Here is a 16,076-nt window from a genome sequence, read left to right as displayed (position 1 = left end):
TTTTACAGAGGCTTCAACTGTCTAAGAGTTGTGCTAAGAGTTCTTTTTTACTGTTGCAGGTAAGATTCATCTGTAGGAAAAGGTTACTGACTGCACAAGGTTTGATTTCCTGTTGGTAATTATAAGGCATTTGATTGGATTAGGTAGCTACTTGCTATTAATTGCTATTTAAATTAGCTATTGTTTGCTAATAAGCAGAGGCCTACCCAGGTGTTAAACATTCCTAGTGGGAGGTGATTTTAGGAGTATATAAGGGTAGTTGTCATTAGCTTGGCTAATAGAGCTTGGTTGCTTCATCTAAGTGTTGCTTCTAAGTGTGTGTGTGGTTGGAGATATTCTGGAGAGTGTTGCTTCTAAGTGTGTGTGTGGTTGGAGATATTCTGGAGAGTGTTGCTTCTAAGTGTGTGTGTGGTTGGAGATATTCTGGAGATAAACTGGAGGTAATCTGAGGTATTCAGGAGGATAAATAAAAAGTTAAGGTTTGTTTGATTTAAATTATTCACCTCATTGGAATGGCAGACTTAGTTCAGTGTAATAGTTGCTTTGCATGTGTTTCACGTTCCACTTTTTGGAGGTTTGGTTGTTGTCTAATCTGTAGACAGTTCTCTATCTTGCGGCAGGAGATTGTATTTTTGAAGTCTGAGATTTGTAAATTATCTGGTAAACAAACTCAGACTGGAACTGCTGCAAAGCCACTGCCGCAGAGACATACTAGGAATGGCAGATGGATTACTGTAGGATCTGGTAGACTTGGAGTTGTGGATAAAAGGCATATTGCACAGTCTGTTGCTCTACACAATTCATTTTCTGCACTTTCAGAGTGTAGTGGTGTTGTGCAGAGAGGCACTGAGGCTAGTGGTGTTGTGCAGAGAGGCACTGAGGCTAGTGGTGTTGTGCAGAGAGGCACTGAGGCTAGTGGTGTTGTGCAGAGAGGCACTGAGGCTAGTGGTGTTGTGCAGAGAGGCACTGAGGCTAGTGGTGTTGTGCAGAGAGGCACTGAGGCTAGTGGTGTTGTGCAGAGAGGCACTGAGGCTAGTGGTGTTGTGCAGAGAGGCACTGAGGCTAGTGGTGTTGTGCAGAGAGGCACTGAGGCTAGTGGTGTTGTGCAGAGAGGCACTGAGGCTAGTGGTGTTGTGCAGAGAGGCACTGAGGCTAGTGGTGTTGTGCAGAGAGGCACTGAGGCTAGTGGTGTTGTGAAGAGAGGCATTGAGGCTAGTGGTGTTGTGAAGAGAGGCACAGAGGCTAGTGGTGTTGTGAAGAGAGGCAATGAGGCTAGTGGTGTTGTGAAGAGAGGCAATGAGGCTAGTGGTGTTGTGAAGAGAGGCATTGAGGCTAGTGGTGTTGTGAAGAGAGGCATTGAGGCTAGTGGTGTTGTGAAGAGAGGCATTGAGGCTAGTGGTGTTGTGGAGAGAGGCACAGAGGCTAGTGGTGTTGTGGAGAGAGGCACAGAGGCTAGTGGTGTTGTGGAGAGAGGCACAGAGGCTAGTGGTGTTGTGGAGAGAGGCACAGAGGCTAGTGGTGTTGTGAAGAGAGGCATTGAGGCTAGTGGTGTTGTGAAGAGAGGCATTGAGGCTAGTGGTGTTGTGAAGAGAGGCATTGAGGCTAGTGGTGTTGTGAAGAGAGGCATTGAGGCTAGTGGTGTTGTGAAGAGAGGCATTGAGGCTAGTGGTGTTGTGGAGAGAGGCACAGAGGCTAGTGGTGTTGTGGAGAGAGGCACAGAGGCTAGTGGTGTTGTGAAGAGAGGCACTGAGGCTAGTGGTGTTGTGCAGAGAGGCTTGAAGACTATGGTGAGGCCTAATAGAAAGCAGTTGTTGGTGGGGGATTCCATCATAAGAGGTGTGGAGATGGACAATGGTGGTCTTGTGAGGTGTCTTCCCGGAGCTACTGCTCGCAGAGACAGGAGACGTATCTGTAATATTGTTAAGCAAGCAAAGCAGGAAGGGGAATTACATGTACTTGTCCATTTAGGGACAAATGACTTGGCTTGCAATGAGGTTTCAGCGGTTAAGGAAGTTTTTAGTGTTTTTGCCAATGATATACGACAGGTTGCTTCCACATTGTCATTCTCTGAAGTTCTGCCTGTGCATAACACTCAGAATGACAGGCGGATGCGTATTTGGGACTTTAACTTGTGGCTTGGTGAATGGTGTCGGGAGCAAGGATTTGGCTTTATTGCTCATGGTAGCTCTGTTTGGAATGGAAATAAACTGTACAAAAAAGATGGTTTGCATCTTTCTCAAAAGGGAACAAATGTTCTCAGTGAGCAGTTCAGAGGTTTTGCTAGGATGTATTTAAACTAAGAGGGGGGGGGCAAAAGGGTGATAAAACATCAATCCAATTGTCCCCCAAAACAAGGACAGAAGGTGCCTGTAGCAAGTGTGTTAAAAAATGATAAGCTTAGAGTCATGTCTACAAATGCTCGCAGTTTAGGGAATAAGATCCATGAACTTGTGGCAATAATGGCAACTGATAGTGTAGATTTAGTCGCTGTTACTGAGACATGGTATAATGAGAAAAATGACTGGGACATAGCAATACCAGGGTACTCTTTATATAGAAAAGACAGGGAAGGCAAGAAAGGGGGAGGGGTGGCCCTGTATGTAAAGAATAGCATAAAATCTAGTCTAATAAAGGTTAGTGAGGCGAACATAGAGTCCGTTTGGGTTACGTTAGAATTTGGTAATCACACAGTAACTCGTGTAGGTGTGATTTATAGGCCCCCAGGACAAATTGAAGAGTTAGATAATCTACTAGTTGAAGAAATAGCTAAAATGACAATGAAGGGGGAAGTTATCATCATGGGTGACTTTAATCTTCCTGATGTAAATTGGAAAACAAAAATAGCTACTTGTGCCAGGAGCACACATATTCTAAACTCCCTACTGGGATTGTCTCTAAAACAAGTCGTTGAGGAGCCAACTCGTAAAGAGGCCATACTAGATTTAGTGTTAACAAATGGAGATTTGGTATCAGATATTACTGTAGGTGAAAGTTTAGGATCCAGTGATCATCAGTCAGTGTGGTTTAATATAAGAACAGTGACTGAGTCACACCACACAAAAACAAAAGTTTTAGACTTTATAAAAACAGACTTTTCCAAAATTAGAATATGTGTAAAGGAGTCATTATCAGACTGGAGCAATTTAAATGGAGTCCAAAAGAAATGGGATTATTTAAAAGTTGCACTACTGAAGGCAACAGAAAATTGCATTAGGCTTGTCAGTAAAAGCAAAAAATTCAAGAAACCACTGTGGTACTCCACAGATGTAGCCAAAATAGTAAAAAACAAAAAGTTAGCATTTAGTAATTATAAAAAAACCCAGAGTGAGGAAGACAGAATGACCTATAAGATTAGGCAGAAAGAGGCTAAGCAAGTTATAAGAGCTTCCAAATCACACACAGAAGAGAAAATAGCACAGTCAGTAAAAAAGGGGGACAAAACCTTTTTTAGATACATAAATGAGAAAAGAAAAGTAAAACAAGGATTAGTTAGATTAAAAACAAAAGAAGGAAGGTATGTAGATGAGGATAAAGGTCTAGCTGACTGCCTCAATGAATATTTTTGTTCGGTATTTACAGATGAAAATGAAGGAAAGGGACCTCAGTTAAGAAAAAGGATAAATGAGTCATTTATTACACGTGAGTTTACAGAGGAAGAGGTTCTATTTCAACAGTCAAAAGTAAAGACAAATAAGTCAATGGGACCTGATGGAATACACCCAAAGCTATTAAAAGAGCTTAGTGGTGTACTAGCAAAACCATTAACAGATTTATTTAACCAATCATTGATAACAGGAGTAGTCCCAGAAGATTGGAAGTTAGCGAATGTTGTGCCCATTCACAAGAAAGGTAATAGGGAGGAGTCGGGCAACTATAGGCCAGTAAGCCTAACTTCAGTAGTGGGGAAAGTGATGGAAACCATGTTAAAGGATAGGATTGTTGAACATCTAAAAACACATGGATTTCAAGATCAGAGACAACATGGGTTTACTTCAGGGAGATCATGCCAAACTAATCTTATTGATTTTTTTGATTGGGTAACTAAAATTATAGATCAGGGTGGTGCAGTGGACATTGCTTACCTCGATTTCAGTAAGGCTTTTGACACTGTTGCACATAGAAGGCTTATCAACAAACTACAATCTTTGAGTTTGGATTCCAATATTGTTGAATGGGTAAGGCAGTGGCTGAGTGACAGGCAACAGAGGGTTGTAGTCAATGGAGTATATTCGAAGCTTGGGCTTGTCACCAGTGGGGTACCTCAGGGATCTGTACTTGGACCCATTCTCTTTAATATTTTTATTAGTGATATTGCAGAAGGTCTTGATGGTAAGGTGTGTCTTTTTGCGGATGATACTAAGATATGTAACAGGGTTGATGTTCCAGGAGGGATAAGCCAAATGGAAAATGATTTAGGTAAACTAGAAAAATGGTCAGAGTTGTGGCAACTGACATTTAATGTGGATAAGTGCAAGATAATGCATCTTGGACGTAAAAACCCAAGGGCAGAGTACAGAATATTTGATAGAGTCCTAACCTCAACATCTGAGGAAAGGGATTTAGGGGTGATTATTTCTGATGACTTAAAGGTAGGCAGACAATGTAATAGAGCAGCAGGAAATGCTAGCAGAATGCTTGGCTGTATAGGGAGAGGTATTAGCAGTAGAAAGAGGGAAGTGCTCATGCCATTGTACAGAACACTGGTGAGACCTCACTTGGAGTACTGTACACAGTACTGGAGACCCTATCTTCAGAAGGATATTGATACCTTAGAGAGAGTTCAAAGAAGGGCTACTAAACTGGTTCATGGATTGCAGGATAAAACTTACCAGGAAAGGTTAAAGGATCTTAACATGTATAGCATGGAGGAAAGACGAGACAGGGGGGATATGATAGAAACATTTAAATACATAAAGGGAATCAACACAGTAAAGGAGGAGACTATATTTAAAAGAAGAAAAACTACCACAACAAGAGGACATAGTCTTAAATTAGAGGGACAAAGGTTTAAAAATAATATCAGGAAGTATTACTTTACTGAGAGGGTAGTGGATGCATGGAATAGCCTTCCAGCTGAAGTGGTAGAGGTTAACACAGTAAAGGAGTTTAAGCATGCGTGGGATAGGCATAAGGCTATCCTAACTATAAGATAAGGCCAGGGACTAATGAAAGTATTTAGAAAACTGGGCAGACTAGATGGGCCGAATGGTTCTTATCTGCCGTCACATTCTATGTTTCTATGTTTCTATGTTTCTAAGTAGAGTGCAGAGACACCAGCTACGCTCTGCTGATTGTTGTACATAACCTAGTTTATGATTCAGTGAACCAGAATATATGCAAACTGATAACAGTACAGGTTACTATAATTTTCCAGAGCATTAACCCTCATCCTATGAGATGAGTGGAACTGCTCTTGGGAATCAACTACTGATCCCTTAACCTCTGCTGTACATCGGATAAGAACGTTTCTTCCTGATGCGAGAGTGGTGTAGCTCACCCACTACACAGAGCACAGAGAAAACATTTAAAAAGGTTTGCTTTTTCAACATCATCTGTTATCACACACGAAACACATCCAAAGTTTACTTTGGTTTTGCTATACTTGTACAGGTGTATCAACTTTGTGAAATGTTTATGCTTTGTGACTATTTTTTATTTACCGTATTTATCGGCGTATAACACGCACTTTTTCTCCCTGAAAATAGGGAGAAAATCATGGGTGCGTGTTATACGCCGATATCCTACATTTACTTACCTGTCTTGAAGCGTGGGCCGGCTTCACAGCGCGCACCGCGGAACTGGAACTTAAATTTCAGGTTCCGGTTTCCAGGGGGACTGAAAGGAAGTGTGCACACTATTGTGTGCACACTTCCTTTCAGTCCCGCCGGTACTGGAACTTAAATTTCAGGTTCCGGTTTCCGGCGGGACTGAAAGGAAGTGTGCACACTATTGTGTGCACACTTCCTTTCAGTCCCGCCGGAAACCGGAACCTGAAATTTAAGTTCCAGTTCCGCGGTGCGCGCTGTGAAGCCGGCCCACGCTTCAAGACAGGTAAGTAAATATGGGACAGAGGGAAAGTGCACTAGGGGACACTATGGGAGGGGGGACACACTATGGGGTTGGAGAATACTATGGGGGGGGAGAATACTATGGGAGGGGGGAGAGAATATTATGGGGGGGAATACTATGGGAGGGGGGAGAGAATACTATGGGAGGGGGGAGAGAATACTATGGGAGGGGGGGAGATTACTATGGAAAGGGGGGGGAACACTATGGGATGAGGGGGGGGAATACTATGGGAGAGGTGGAAATTTCCTGGAATTTCCTTCTGGAAATGAGGTGCGTGTTATACGCCGGGGCGTGTTATACGCCGATAAATACGGTATTTATATTTTATCAGTATTATTCTTTTTAACTGGGGTAGCAGCACATTCTTTTCTATTGTATTCCTAATGCTTTAGTGTCCCTTCCTTAGTTGAACAAAGGTCCACCCCACCATTTGCCATGAAAATAAGAAAATGAAGCTTTTTAATAACCTATTTCGAGCACCGTGGATCCCTTGGTCCTCTTTACCTCTCCATCACTCGCAACGTCATGGAGGAGGCATGGCCTCCTACAGTGTGGTCAAATACTGATGCACATTTGCATCCAAGCTTCCCCATGGGAAAGCACCACATCAATGCTTTCCTATAGAGGCCAAGTTTTACTCAGTCTGTGCAGGAAGACAGCCACTACAGGTGGATGTAATCCTCCAATGTAAACATTGCTGTTTCTAAACCCCCCCACCCCTCAAAAAAGGCTCAAACCTGTGATTAAAAGGACAGGGTAGATAGACAGACAGAGATATTTATCCCTAATAATCCTACAAGTTAGAGTGTGATCTTAACTTGACATAAGTTGATTTGAATGCGGCTCTCTAAACACTACTTGAGATAAAAGCAGTTTAAAGAGCAGATTTGGTATTTACAGGATTAAAGTAACACCGTGAGAGTGTGTGGTGAGGACTGACTGTCATGCTGGGCAGCGGTGTCCCGACAAGAGATCCTTGCCAATCTCTACATATTGTCCGTTTAATTTTTTTATTTTTTTTTGCAATTTCTGCAACCCCAGTCAATAGTTACCTGATCCTAGCCTTGGCTGGGCTCTTTATGACTTTGGGAGATTGGGCTTTGTGCTCAGATGTGCATTATATAGAAGACCATTGATTTTTATCATGCACTGCACGTTGACACTGAATCCTGCAAACACTTATCATAAAGGTGCCATATGTGCACATTACACTGAGGATCTCATATAAAATGCATTTAAAGGCTTTTTTGCTTCTTTTCTTTAAAACATGTTATTTATAAAATTAGATATGTTGCTTGAATCCAAAACATTCAAGCAACATATCTAACTTCATAAATAACACTTAATTATAACCTAATGCAGGACTTGATAAAATGTGTTTAGAATCTAGGAGCCAGCTAAAAAAGTTAGGTGTAAGTTTTATTAAAACTAATTCTCATTTTCAACGAGAAAAAAGCAATTCTTAAGGGACACTATAGACACCAGAACCACTACAGATTAATGTAGTTGTTCTGCAGTCTATAGCCTGTACTTGCAGACCATTCAATGTCAATTTCTGGAAAAGGCAGGGTTTACATTGCTGCCTAGTAACAGTCACTCAGATGGCCACTAGAGAGTCCTTGGTCAGTGTTGCGCAGTGTGCAGCACCTACGTTCAGTGTCTCCACGCTCTGTATGGAGGTGCTGAATGTTCTCCATAGAAATGCATTGATTCAATGCATCTTTAGGAGTAGATGCTGATTGGCACATTGTTTTGCTGTGCATGCACAATATCCCAATATCCTCTCCGAGATCATAAAGACTGATTATTTCAGGTATGGAGGCAGGACCAGCCATAGAGAAACAGGCATGGAATAGGAAAAAAGGTGAGTAAAAACACCTCTAGTGAGATTGGAGAGGGGCAGGTACCTAAACAGACACACACCTCTGACAGACTAACACACACACAAAAACTGAGATTTTTGTTTTAATAGAAATCCACCCAGCCTCCCTACCTTAGGGAGAGCTGAGTGGATCTTCCCCTGGGGTCCAGTGGGGCTCCTCTCTTCCTGCGTGCGAGGGAGCAGTAATCTACCTGCAGCATCTCTCTGTAGTGATGCCATATTCTGGCTCCCGGCATCATTAAACAGTGCAAGGGAGCAGAGAGGAGCTGCAGGTAGATTACTGTTCCCTCGCGCGGCCTACAATTCTCCTGTGGGCGGATCTCCGGCTACCATGCTCCCGCAGGTGGCCCTCTGGCTCCCATGCACCACCGGGATTTGTCGAGCCTGGACTTAATATAAAGGATTATTCATACATAACTAATCACTTACCAGCGGAGAAAGCACTGCAACTCCATGAAACTTAATAAAAGATATTTTGCCTTCATCCGTGGAAACTGAATCACAGGGAATGGCCTCTGCTTGGATTCTGGCAAACTGCTCTTTGCAAAAGTCTTCATACGCCTCCATTGTACTCCAGACTGAAAAACAGATTATTTTGTAGGGTTTAAGAGACAGTCTTTGTCTGATAAATTAGACCATAAATAAAATGAAGTATGTAGTGAACTTTCATTAACACATGCATAATACAATATTTTATTGACCAAAAAAAAAAAAAAGCATGATTACAAAAAGTTCAAACAACATTATATTTTGTAATTACTGAATAATTTGCATTGAGTTTTTGAGGTCATTATGTTTTTAGGTGTTTAGTGTTGAGAATCTCCACTAGCAACAAAATACTGAGGTCAAATAAATGTAGCTCAGCTTTAGAGCAGATCAATCACACTGGCATCTTAATGGTATGGAACAGTTGCTTGTCAGTTGACACAAGTCAAATAAAAGGTTTGTAGAAATGCAACTACTGTACAAAAGAGACAAACTATTCTTAAAGGATTATACAATAAAACTTGCTGTGCTGGTCTCCCCTGTTAAAAATAAATAAAATACATAGACTAAAATTTGCCTCTGTGCTAGCACCGTAGCCAAGTTTTCCCTGCAGCCCAATTCTCCTCTATTAGCGCCACTCCCCTTTGCCGGAGGGGATGGCTTTAAAGCTGGTTCATTGTATCTCATTATATTTCCTGCCTGATCATTGCAGCATATATAAATGGGTGAGCCCCGCCCCTTTCAGTCTATAGGACAGGAATAAAAAAAAAAAAAGTTTTAAGGACGAGGATCCAGATATAAGCTCCCCAGTCTTTTTCCTGTCCTACAGCACTTAGGAAGTGAGCAGTTTGCTCCCTTTGCTATTACCTTTTTTTTTCCCCCCCTTCGATTTTTCTGCTTGTACCCGAGATTTCTTATTTTAGCTATTATAGCTGTTCCTTTTTGGACAGGGCCATCTTTAATATTGATTGGACCCTAGGCAAACATTTCCTTTGGCCAACCTGTGGGAATATGTGAAGAAACTTATGATCCAAAATGTCATCAACCCAGCGTCATAGAAAGAACAGTTCCAGGGGCAATAATCACCATTATTTTTGGTTCAGAAGAGAAAAGACAAATAGAGGCCAATCCTAGACCTTCGAGTAGTCAACAGAAAGCTAGATGTCAGATCCTTCAGGATGGAGTCCATCAGATCCATCTCCCCAGCAATCGGAAGGAACAATTTTCTTGTGTCAAATCAACCTAAGGGATCCATACCACCACATCCCAACTGCCACAGAACCCCATCGCTTTCTCAGATTTACAAAAGAAAAGGATAATTTCCAGTTTCAAGCACTACCATTTGGCCTGAGCACCGCCACCAGGACCTTTCCAAAGGTACTGGTCGTCCTCATAGGAAAAAAAAGAATAAGGATGCAGGATATTTCTTTGTATCACTACCTGGACGCTCTACTATTAGTAGCCCCAGATGTCCAATGAGCAATACACAAAGATTTAGTGCTCCAATGGTTCAGCTAGTTGATACATTCCTGGGTGCTGACTTCAACACGTTCCAAGAAACCATTTCCCTATAACGAGAAATGGATACAAAGAGTATCAAGCTCTCTCTTCCAAGTAATAGGGCAACTAGAGATGCACCGAAATTTCGGCTGAAAATGGGCCTATCCCATTTCGGCCGAACAAGGGTAAAATCTGCTGAAAATAACACCCCCTCACTTCCCCCGCGTGCGGTACCGCAATCAGCGGTGTATTTACCACTGACAAGGCATTTGCTGGAGATTGCCATGACAGGCACAACCTTCGGTAATCTGTGACGCCACTCTGGCCATCTCTCTGATAACCTGCAACCTTCGACAATCTCTGTGACTCCATCCCCTTGCAATCTGCGTGCCCAGGCTCAGTGTCTGAAACGGATTCACGTTCCCCGTGTTCCCCACAGTTGGTATTGCGGATTGCACATTCCTCCCCGGTGTGCTTCGGCTCGGTGACATTGAGGGGGCGGGATGCGGTTGGTTTGCCGGGTGGTGTGTGCCATTTCTGGCGGGTGGATAGTTCGGTGACAGCTTTCGTGCTTCACAAGCGTGGTGAGGAGACAGTGACCCAAATATTGTATGGGCTCACTTATTAAAAAGATCCCTGGTTTGCTGGGCTGACATTGTATGGGTTTAAATTAAAATCATTAAAAAACAAAAAAAAAAAACACATTTTCAGTTTCCGGCCAAGGACATCCTGAATTTTTCGGCGCATCCCCAACGGCAACATACAATCACAGCAAGGAGATATATGCAGCTCCTAGGCAATCTGACATGTGCCATGGGGTTTGTCAGATGTGCCCAATGGCACCTCAGGATTCAACAGAAAGCATTTCTAGTTCAGCTCAACAGGTGAAAAATGAATTGGAATTAACCCCTGATAATCTGTCCTATTGCAAAGCTCCACCTTACATTGTGGCTACAAAAGGAGAATGTGGAAAGGGGATTCCTATTGGCAGAATCAAGCTGGATAAGATTAACAACAGTTTCCAGTGCTTAAGGATAAAGGGAGATCATTGCTATCCTTCAGTTTTGGCCACTTCGTATTTGGTTACCTACGACGAAACAAATCAGTAGGGAACATCTGAGGGAGCTTCCAGTCCGACCAGACCTACAGTCCCAAGGACCCCGTCTACGTCCAATCCACTAACCCTCAGATTGATGGTCTGGAGATTGAGCTGGAATCTTTAAGTGTAGGCATGCCAGATATAGTCTTTAAAAAACACTCTTACAATCTTGTAAATACTCTACCTCGCAATATAACATTTGGCATTCTTTTGTCTGCTGGGCCCAGGAACAGCATGTGGGAATTAATCCTCCATCCTTGTCATCCGTGCTCGGTTTCCTTTAAGCAGGCCTCAATAAGGGCCTTAGCTTTAATACACCGAAAGTTAATGTCTCTGCACAATCCACATTAATGGACACCCATTAGGCATTGGAACCATTGATAATACGGTTCATGAAGGCAGTGATTAAGATCTGGCCTCCTCTTAACTCAGAAGGTGATCCTATTGGTGGCCATCTCCTCAGCATGTGTGAACTCCATGCTTTATCCTGTGAACCTCCATTCACCATGGTCTAAAAGAAAGAGGTGGTCCTCCTACCGGTTCTAGAATTTTTACAAAACTGGTGTCAAAATTCCACTTAAACAAGGAATTGTACTACCATCATTCTATCCTAATCCTTCCCCTGAGGAAAAAAGGGTTTGCATACTCTGGATGTGGTTAAAGCCATTTCCCTTTATCTTGCGAAAACCCATCTCTTTCCATAAGTCTTCTAGACCTTTCGTATTACCCGCTGGCCACAGACAAGGTGAAGCAGCCTCTACCTCCACATTAAGACAATGTGTGGTAACAGCTATCTCGAATGTTTAGCAAAGTCCAAGACTACCTGTACCTAAGGGTATCAGGGCACACTCTACACGAGCAGTTTCAGCATCTTGGGCTTTTGCGACAAAAAAATAAAAATAAATATTTATATTATATTATATACTAGGTCAGGTATCCTTTATAATAATGTTATATATTATATACTAGGTCAGGTATCCTTTATAATAATGTTATATATATTATATACTATGCCAGGTATCCCCTATAATAATGTTATATATTATATTATATTATATACTATGCCAGGTATCCCCTATAATAATGTTATATATTATATACTATGCCAGGTATCCCCTATAATAATGTTATATATTATATTATATACTATGCCAGGTATCCCCTATAATAATGTTATATATTATATTATATACTATGCCAGGTATCCCCTATAATAATGTTATGTTATATTATATACTATACCAGGTATCCCATATAATAATGTTATATTATATTATATACTATGCCAGGTATCCCATATAATAATGTTATATTATATTATATACTATGCCAGGTATCCCATATAATAATGTTATATTATATTATATACTATGCCAGGTATCCCATATAATAATGTTATATTATATTATATACTATGCCAGGTATCACTTGTAATAATGTTATGTTATGTTATATTATATACTATACCAGGTATCCCATATAATAATGTTATGTTATGTTATATTATATACTATGCCAGGTACCCCATATAATAATGTTATATTATATTATATACTATGCCAGGTATCCCATATAATAATGTTATATTATATTATATACTATGCCAGGTATCCCATATAATAATGTTATATATTATATACTATGCCAGGTATCCCATATAATAATGTTATATATTATATACTATGCCAGGTATCCCATATAATAATGTTATATATTATATACTATGCCAGGTATCCCTTATAATAATGTTATATTATATTATATACTATGCCAGGTATCCCATATAATAATGTTATATTATATTATATACTATGCCAGGTATCCCATATAATAATGTTATATTATATTATATACTATGCCAGGTATCCCATATAATAATGTTATATTATATTATATACTATGCCAGGTATCCCATATAATAATGTTATATTATATTATATACTATGCCAGGTATCCCATATAATAATGTTATATTATATTATATACTATGCCAGGTATCCCATATAATAATGTTATATTATATTATATACTATGCCAGGTATCCCATATAATAATGTTATATTATATTATATACTATGCCAGGTATCCCATATAATAATGTTATATTATATTATATACTATGCCAGGTATCCCATATAATAATGTTATATTATATTATATACTATGCCAGGTATCCCATATAATAATGTTATATTATATTATATACTATGCCAGGTATCCCATATAATAATGTTATATTATATTATATACTATGCCAGGTATCCCATATAATAATGTTATATTATATTATATACTATGCCAGGTATCCCATATAATAATGTTATATTATATTATATACTATGCCAGGTACCCCATATAATAATGTTATATATTATATACTATGCCAGGTATCCCTTATAATAATGTTATATTATATTATATACTATGCCAGGTATCCCATATAATAATGTTATATATTATATACTATGCCAGGTATCCCTTATAATAATGTTATATTATATTATATTATATTATTTCCTATATCCATGGAGTGCACTCACCCGGCAGCCAGCACAGTTCCTCGCACGGGGCTCTCAGTGGGACATGCTGGATCCCTAACTGTCAGTTTCCGGCCGTTAATTATAAACAAAGCTAAGGCAAGGCTCCTGCTGCTGACAGATCAGCCCCTCCTCCCCCCCGCCATATTTTAGGTCTCCGGCGGCAACGGTAGCGCCTGGCAACGGCTGGGAGCCACGCCCACTGCGGGCAGGACTAAGGGCGGAGCTCGGCTTGGTATAACAACTACTTCCGGGTGTGGGCAGAGTCAGGTTAGGCTAACCTGCCATTTGCCAGTCTGTGCTTGTACTGTCACAAATATCTCAATAAAGTTAGGCTATTAATATTATATGAAAAAAAACCAAAAAAAAACCTGTTGTCTGGTTGTACTACTGTATTGATAATATTCAGTGTGTGAGTGAAAGATATGGTGTGCTACAAGTCTTCATCTTTAGAGATATGTGAATGTATTTATAAACAAATAAATAGATTCTGAATATGCATTATTTTACACTAGGGTTGTCAGATCCACCATGTTTTCCTGGATGTGTATCACTTATTGATGGGCATTAGGTACAAAGTGCAGCTGGCTTGCAGTATTCAGAAATTAAATACTACAGATTGGAACTAATGTCTTAACTGCAGCATCATATTAATTCTATATACCGCAGGGCTGCATTTTTCAGGAATTACATGAGTCCAGGAAACCATGATCCATATATATGGCAATCCTACTTATTATTATTATTATTATGTTATTATTTATATAGCGCCAACAAATTCTACAGCGCTTTACAATGGGTGGACGAACAGACATGTAGTTGTAACCAGACAAGTTGGACACACAGGGACAGAGGGGTTGAGGGCCCTGCTCAATGAGCTTACATGCTAGAGGGAACGTGCTCACTCTGCACTTGTGTTAAATATTCTGGGCATTTAAACTCAACCACTACTGTGTATTCAGTGTACTGGCAGCCCTGTTCACATGTATTCCTTTGTAAGGAGGTATGTTGTCTGTGACACAATTAAATGCTCAACAGCAATCATTGCCCTACTCCTTTATCACACGTGATATCAGACCTTCCAATGTTGAAGAACAAGTCCTTTTATTTGCAGAGAAACACCAAAGTGACATGTTTGCTTGTATGATGTTACTAAACGGAAGTAGTTAAAGGAATACTTTAGCCACCATAACAACTTCATTGGAACAAAGTTCTTATGGTATGAGAAGGTCCTAGAACCAACTTACCAAGGGTTAAACTGTTAACAAACATACAAAATTAAGCCCTGCACTCCAATTCCCAATTCTCCTGGGAGGCAGCAAGAACTATAGTACGCATCAGTCGCAAGACGTAGAATAAAAAAAAAAAAAAAGTTACCTGCACACTACCCTAAATCCCTATGTACATTCAAATAACTGGAGATTTTTAGTACCACTCTAAAGGACATTGGTACTGTAGGACTCACAAAAGAGATTTGCCTTTAGGAACCAGGTGAGTTTACACTTTAATGGCCATTGGAGTGATACTAAAAAGCTTTACCTTTTAGACGCCATTTTGTTAAGCTCTCAGCCTATCAGCAGTGCTCTAAGGCTTCCTATTGGCAAGAGTTGACAAGCAACATATATTAGAATTTTGTGTTAATGGTTTAACCCCTGAATGTAAGCCAGTGCCAGAGACCTTTTCGTAGAATAACAACTTCATTATGATTGGCTTACTGTGTTGTCTGGAGTGTCCCCCTTTGATGAGTTATACACTTGCCTAATGCTCACTCTCCTTAGTGTCCCTTTCTTTCTGTTATCTTTCTTTATTATTTGGGACCTTCCGTACATCTTCTCACGCAAGTGCAATAAGATGTCATAAGTATCTATTGTTTTTGGCACAAGAAGATGTATTGATACCGGAGAAACTGACGGAAGCCAAGCACAGAGAGATGGACACAGGTTTCTTCAGGAAGGAAGAGATTCTTTATTGGATCACCGATCGGGACTCAGAGGGACTAGCGTCACCAAAATACAGCAAAGTCTGAGTACTGAATACATAGAGTACATTCCTTATATAGCACTGTAGCTCCTCCCACAATTAACTACACCCACACATACCCTTAACCTATTTAATGAATAGAGTCTAAACTCATCCATCCGGTCTAACCACGTGGCTCATCTGATACAAAGGAGAGGGACGCGTAATTCCAGTTCTTACATTCCTGCACCTGGTCAGTACAGTGATGACAGTATCTTAGCTACGTGTTATTAACTAACTGATACTACAAACACATATACATACATATGCCTTGTGGCAATCTTAGCCTGCTAAACTTGTATTTTACTGGAATTACATCACATTCCCCCCTTTGATGCCTCTGATATTTCACAATTACTTGAGGCATCACTTAACCTTGGTTTGCATATACCTCAGGTTACCATGAACCAGACCAGACTTATCTTATGATGTGAATCTTTTCAACACTCATCTTCCTGCATAGTTTCTCCCTGATCTAAAGCCT

General features: G+C 40.4%; 1 protein-coding gene across 3 annotated transcripts in view; it reads right to left on the bottom strand.

The window, feature by feature from the left end:
- The window catches only part of CCP110 (centriolar coiled-coil protein 110), a 42,040-nt gene extending 28,282 nt beyond the window's left edge, over window positions 1-13,758 (bottom strand). For 2 of the 3 annotated variants that reach the window (XR_010085207.1, XM_063430330.1), the window contains exons 1-2: window positions 13,577-13,758; window positions 8,381-8,529 (exon numbers count right to left, since the gene is read on the bottom strand). Coding sequence is in view for 2 of the 3 variants with exons in the window: in XM_063430330.1 (XP_063286400.1) it covers window positions 8,381-8,518 (138 nt within the window). In the remaining variant the exon portion in view is untranslated. Of the gene's footprint in view, window positions 1-8,380; window positions 8,530-9,877; window positions 9,962-13,576 lie in introns of those variants that run through there. The other variant, XM_063430331.1, reaches the window with a different exon arrangement.
- Between the last annotated feature and the right edge of the window lie 2,318 nt (window positions 13,759-16,076).

Source organism: Pelobates fuscus, chromosome 8 (assembly GCF_036172605.1).
Source record: "Pelobates fuscus isolate aPelFus1 chromosome 8, aPelFus1.pri, whole genome shotgun sequence".
In the NCBI taxonomy this organism is placed as follows: domain Eukaryota; kingdom Metazoa; phylum Chordata; class Amphibia; order Anura; family Pelobatidae; genus Pelobates; species Pelobates fuscus.
Note: the sequence above shows the minus strand (reverse complement) of the source record. Positions and strands in the feature narration are given on the sequence as shown.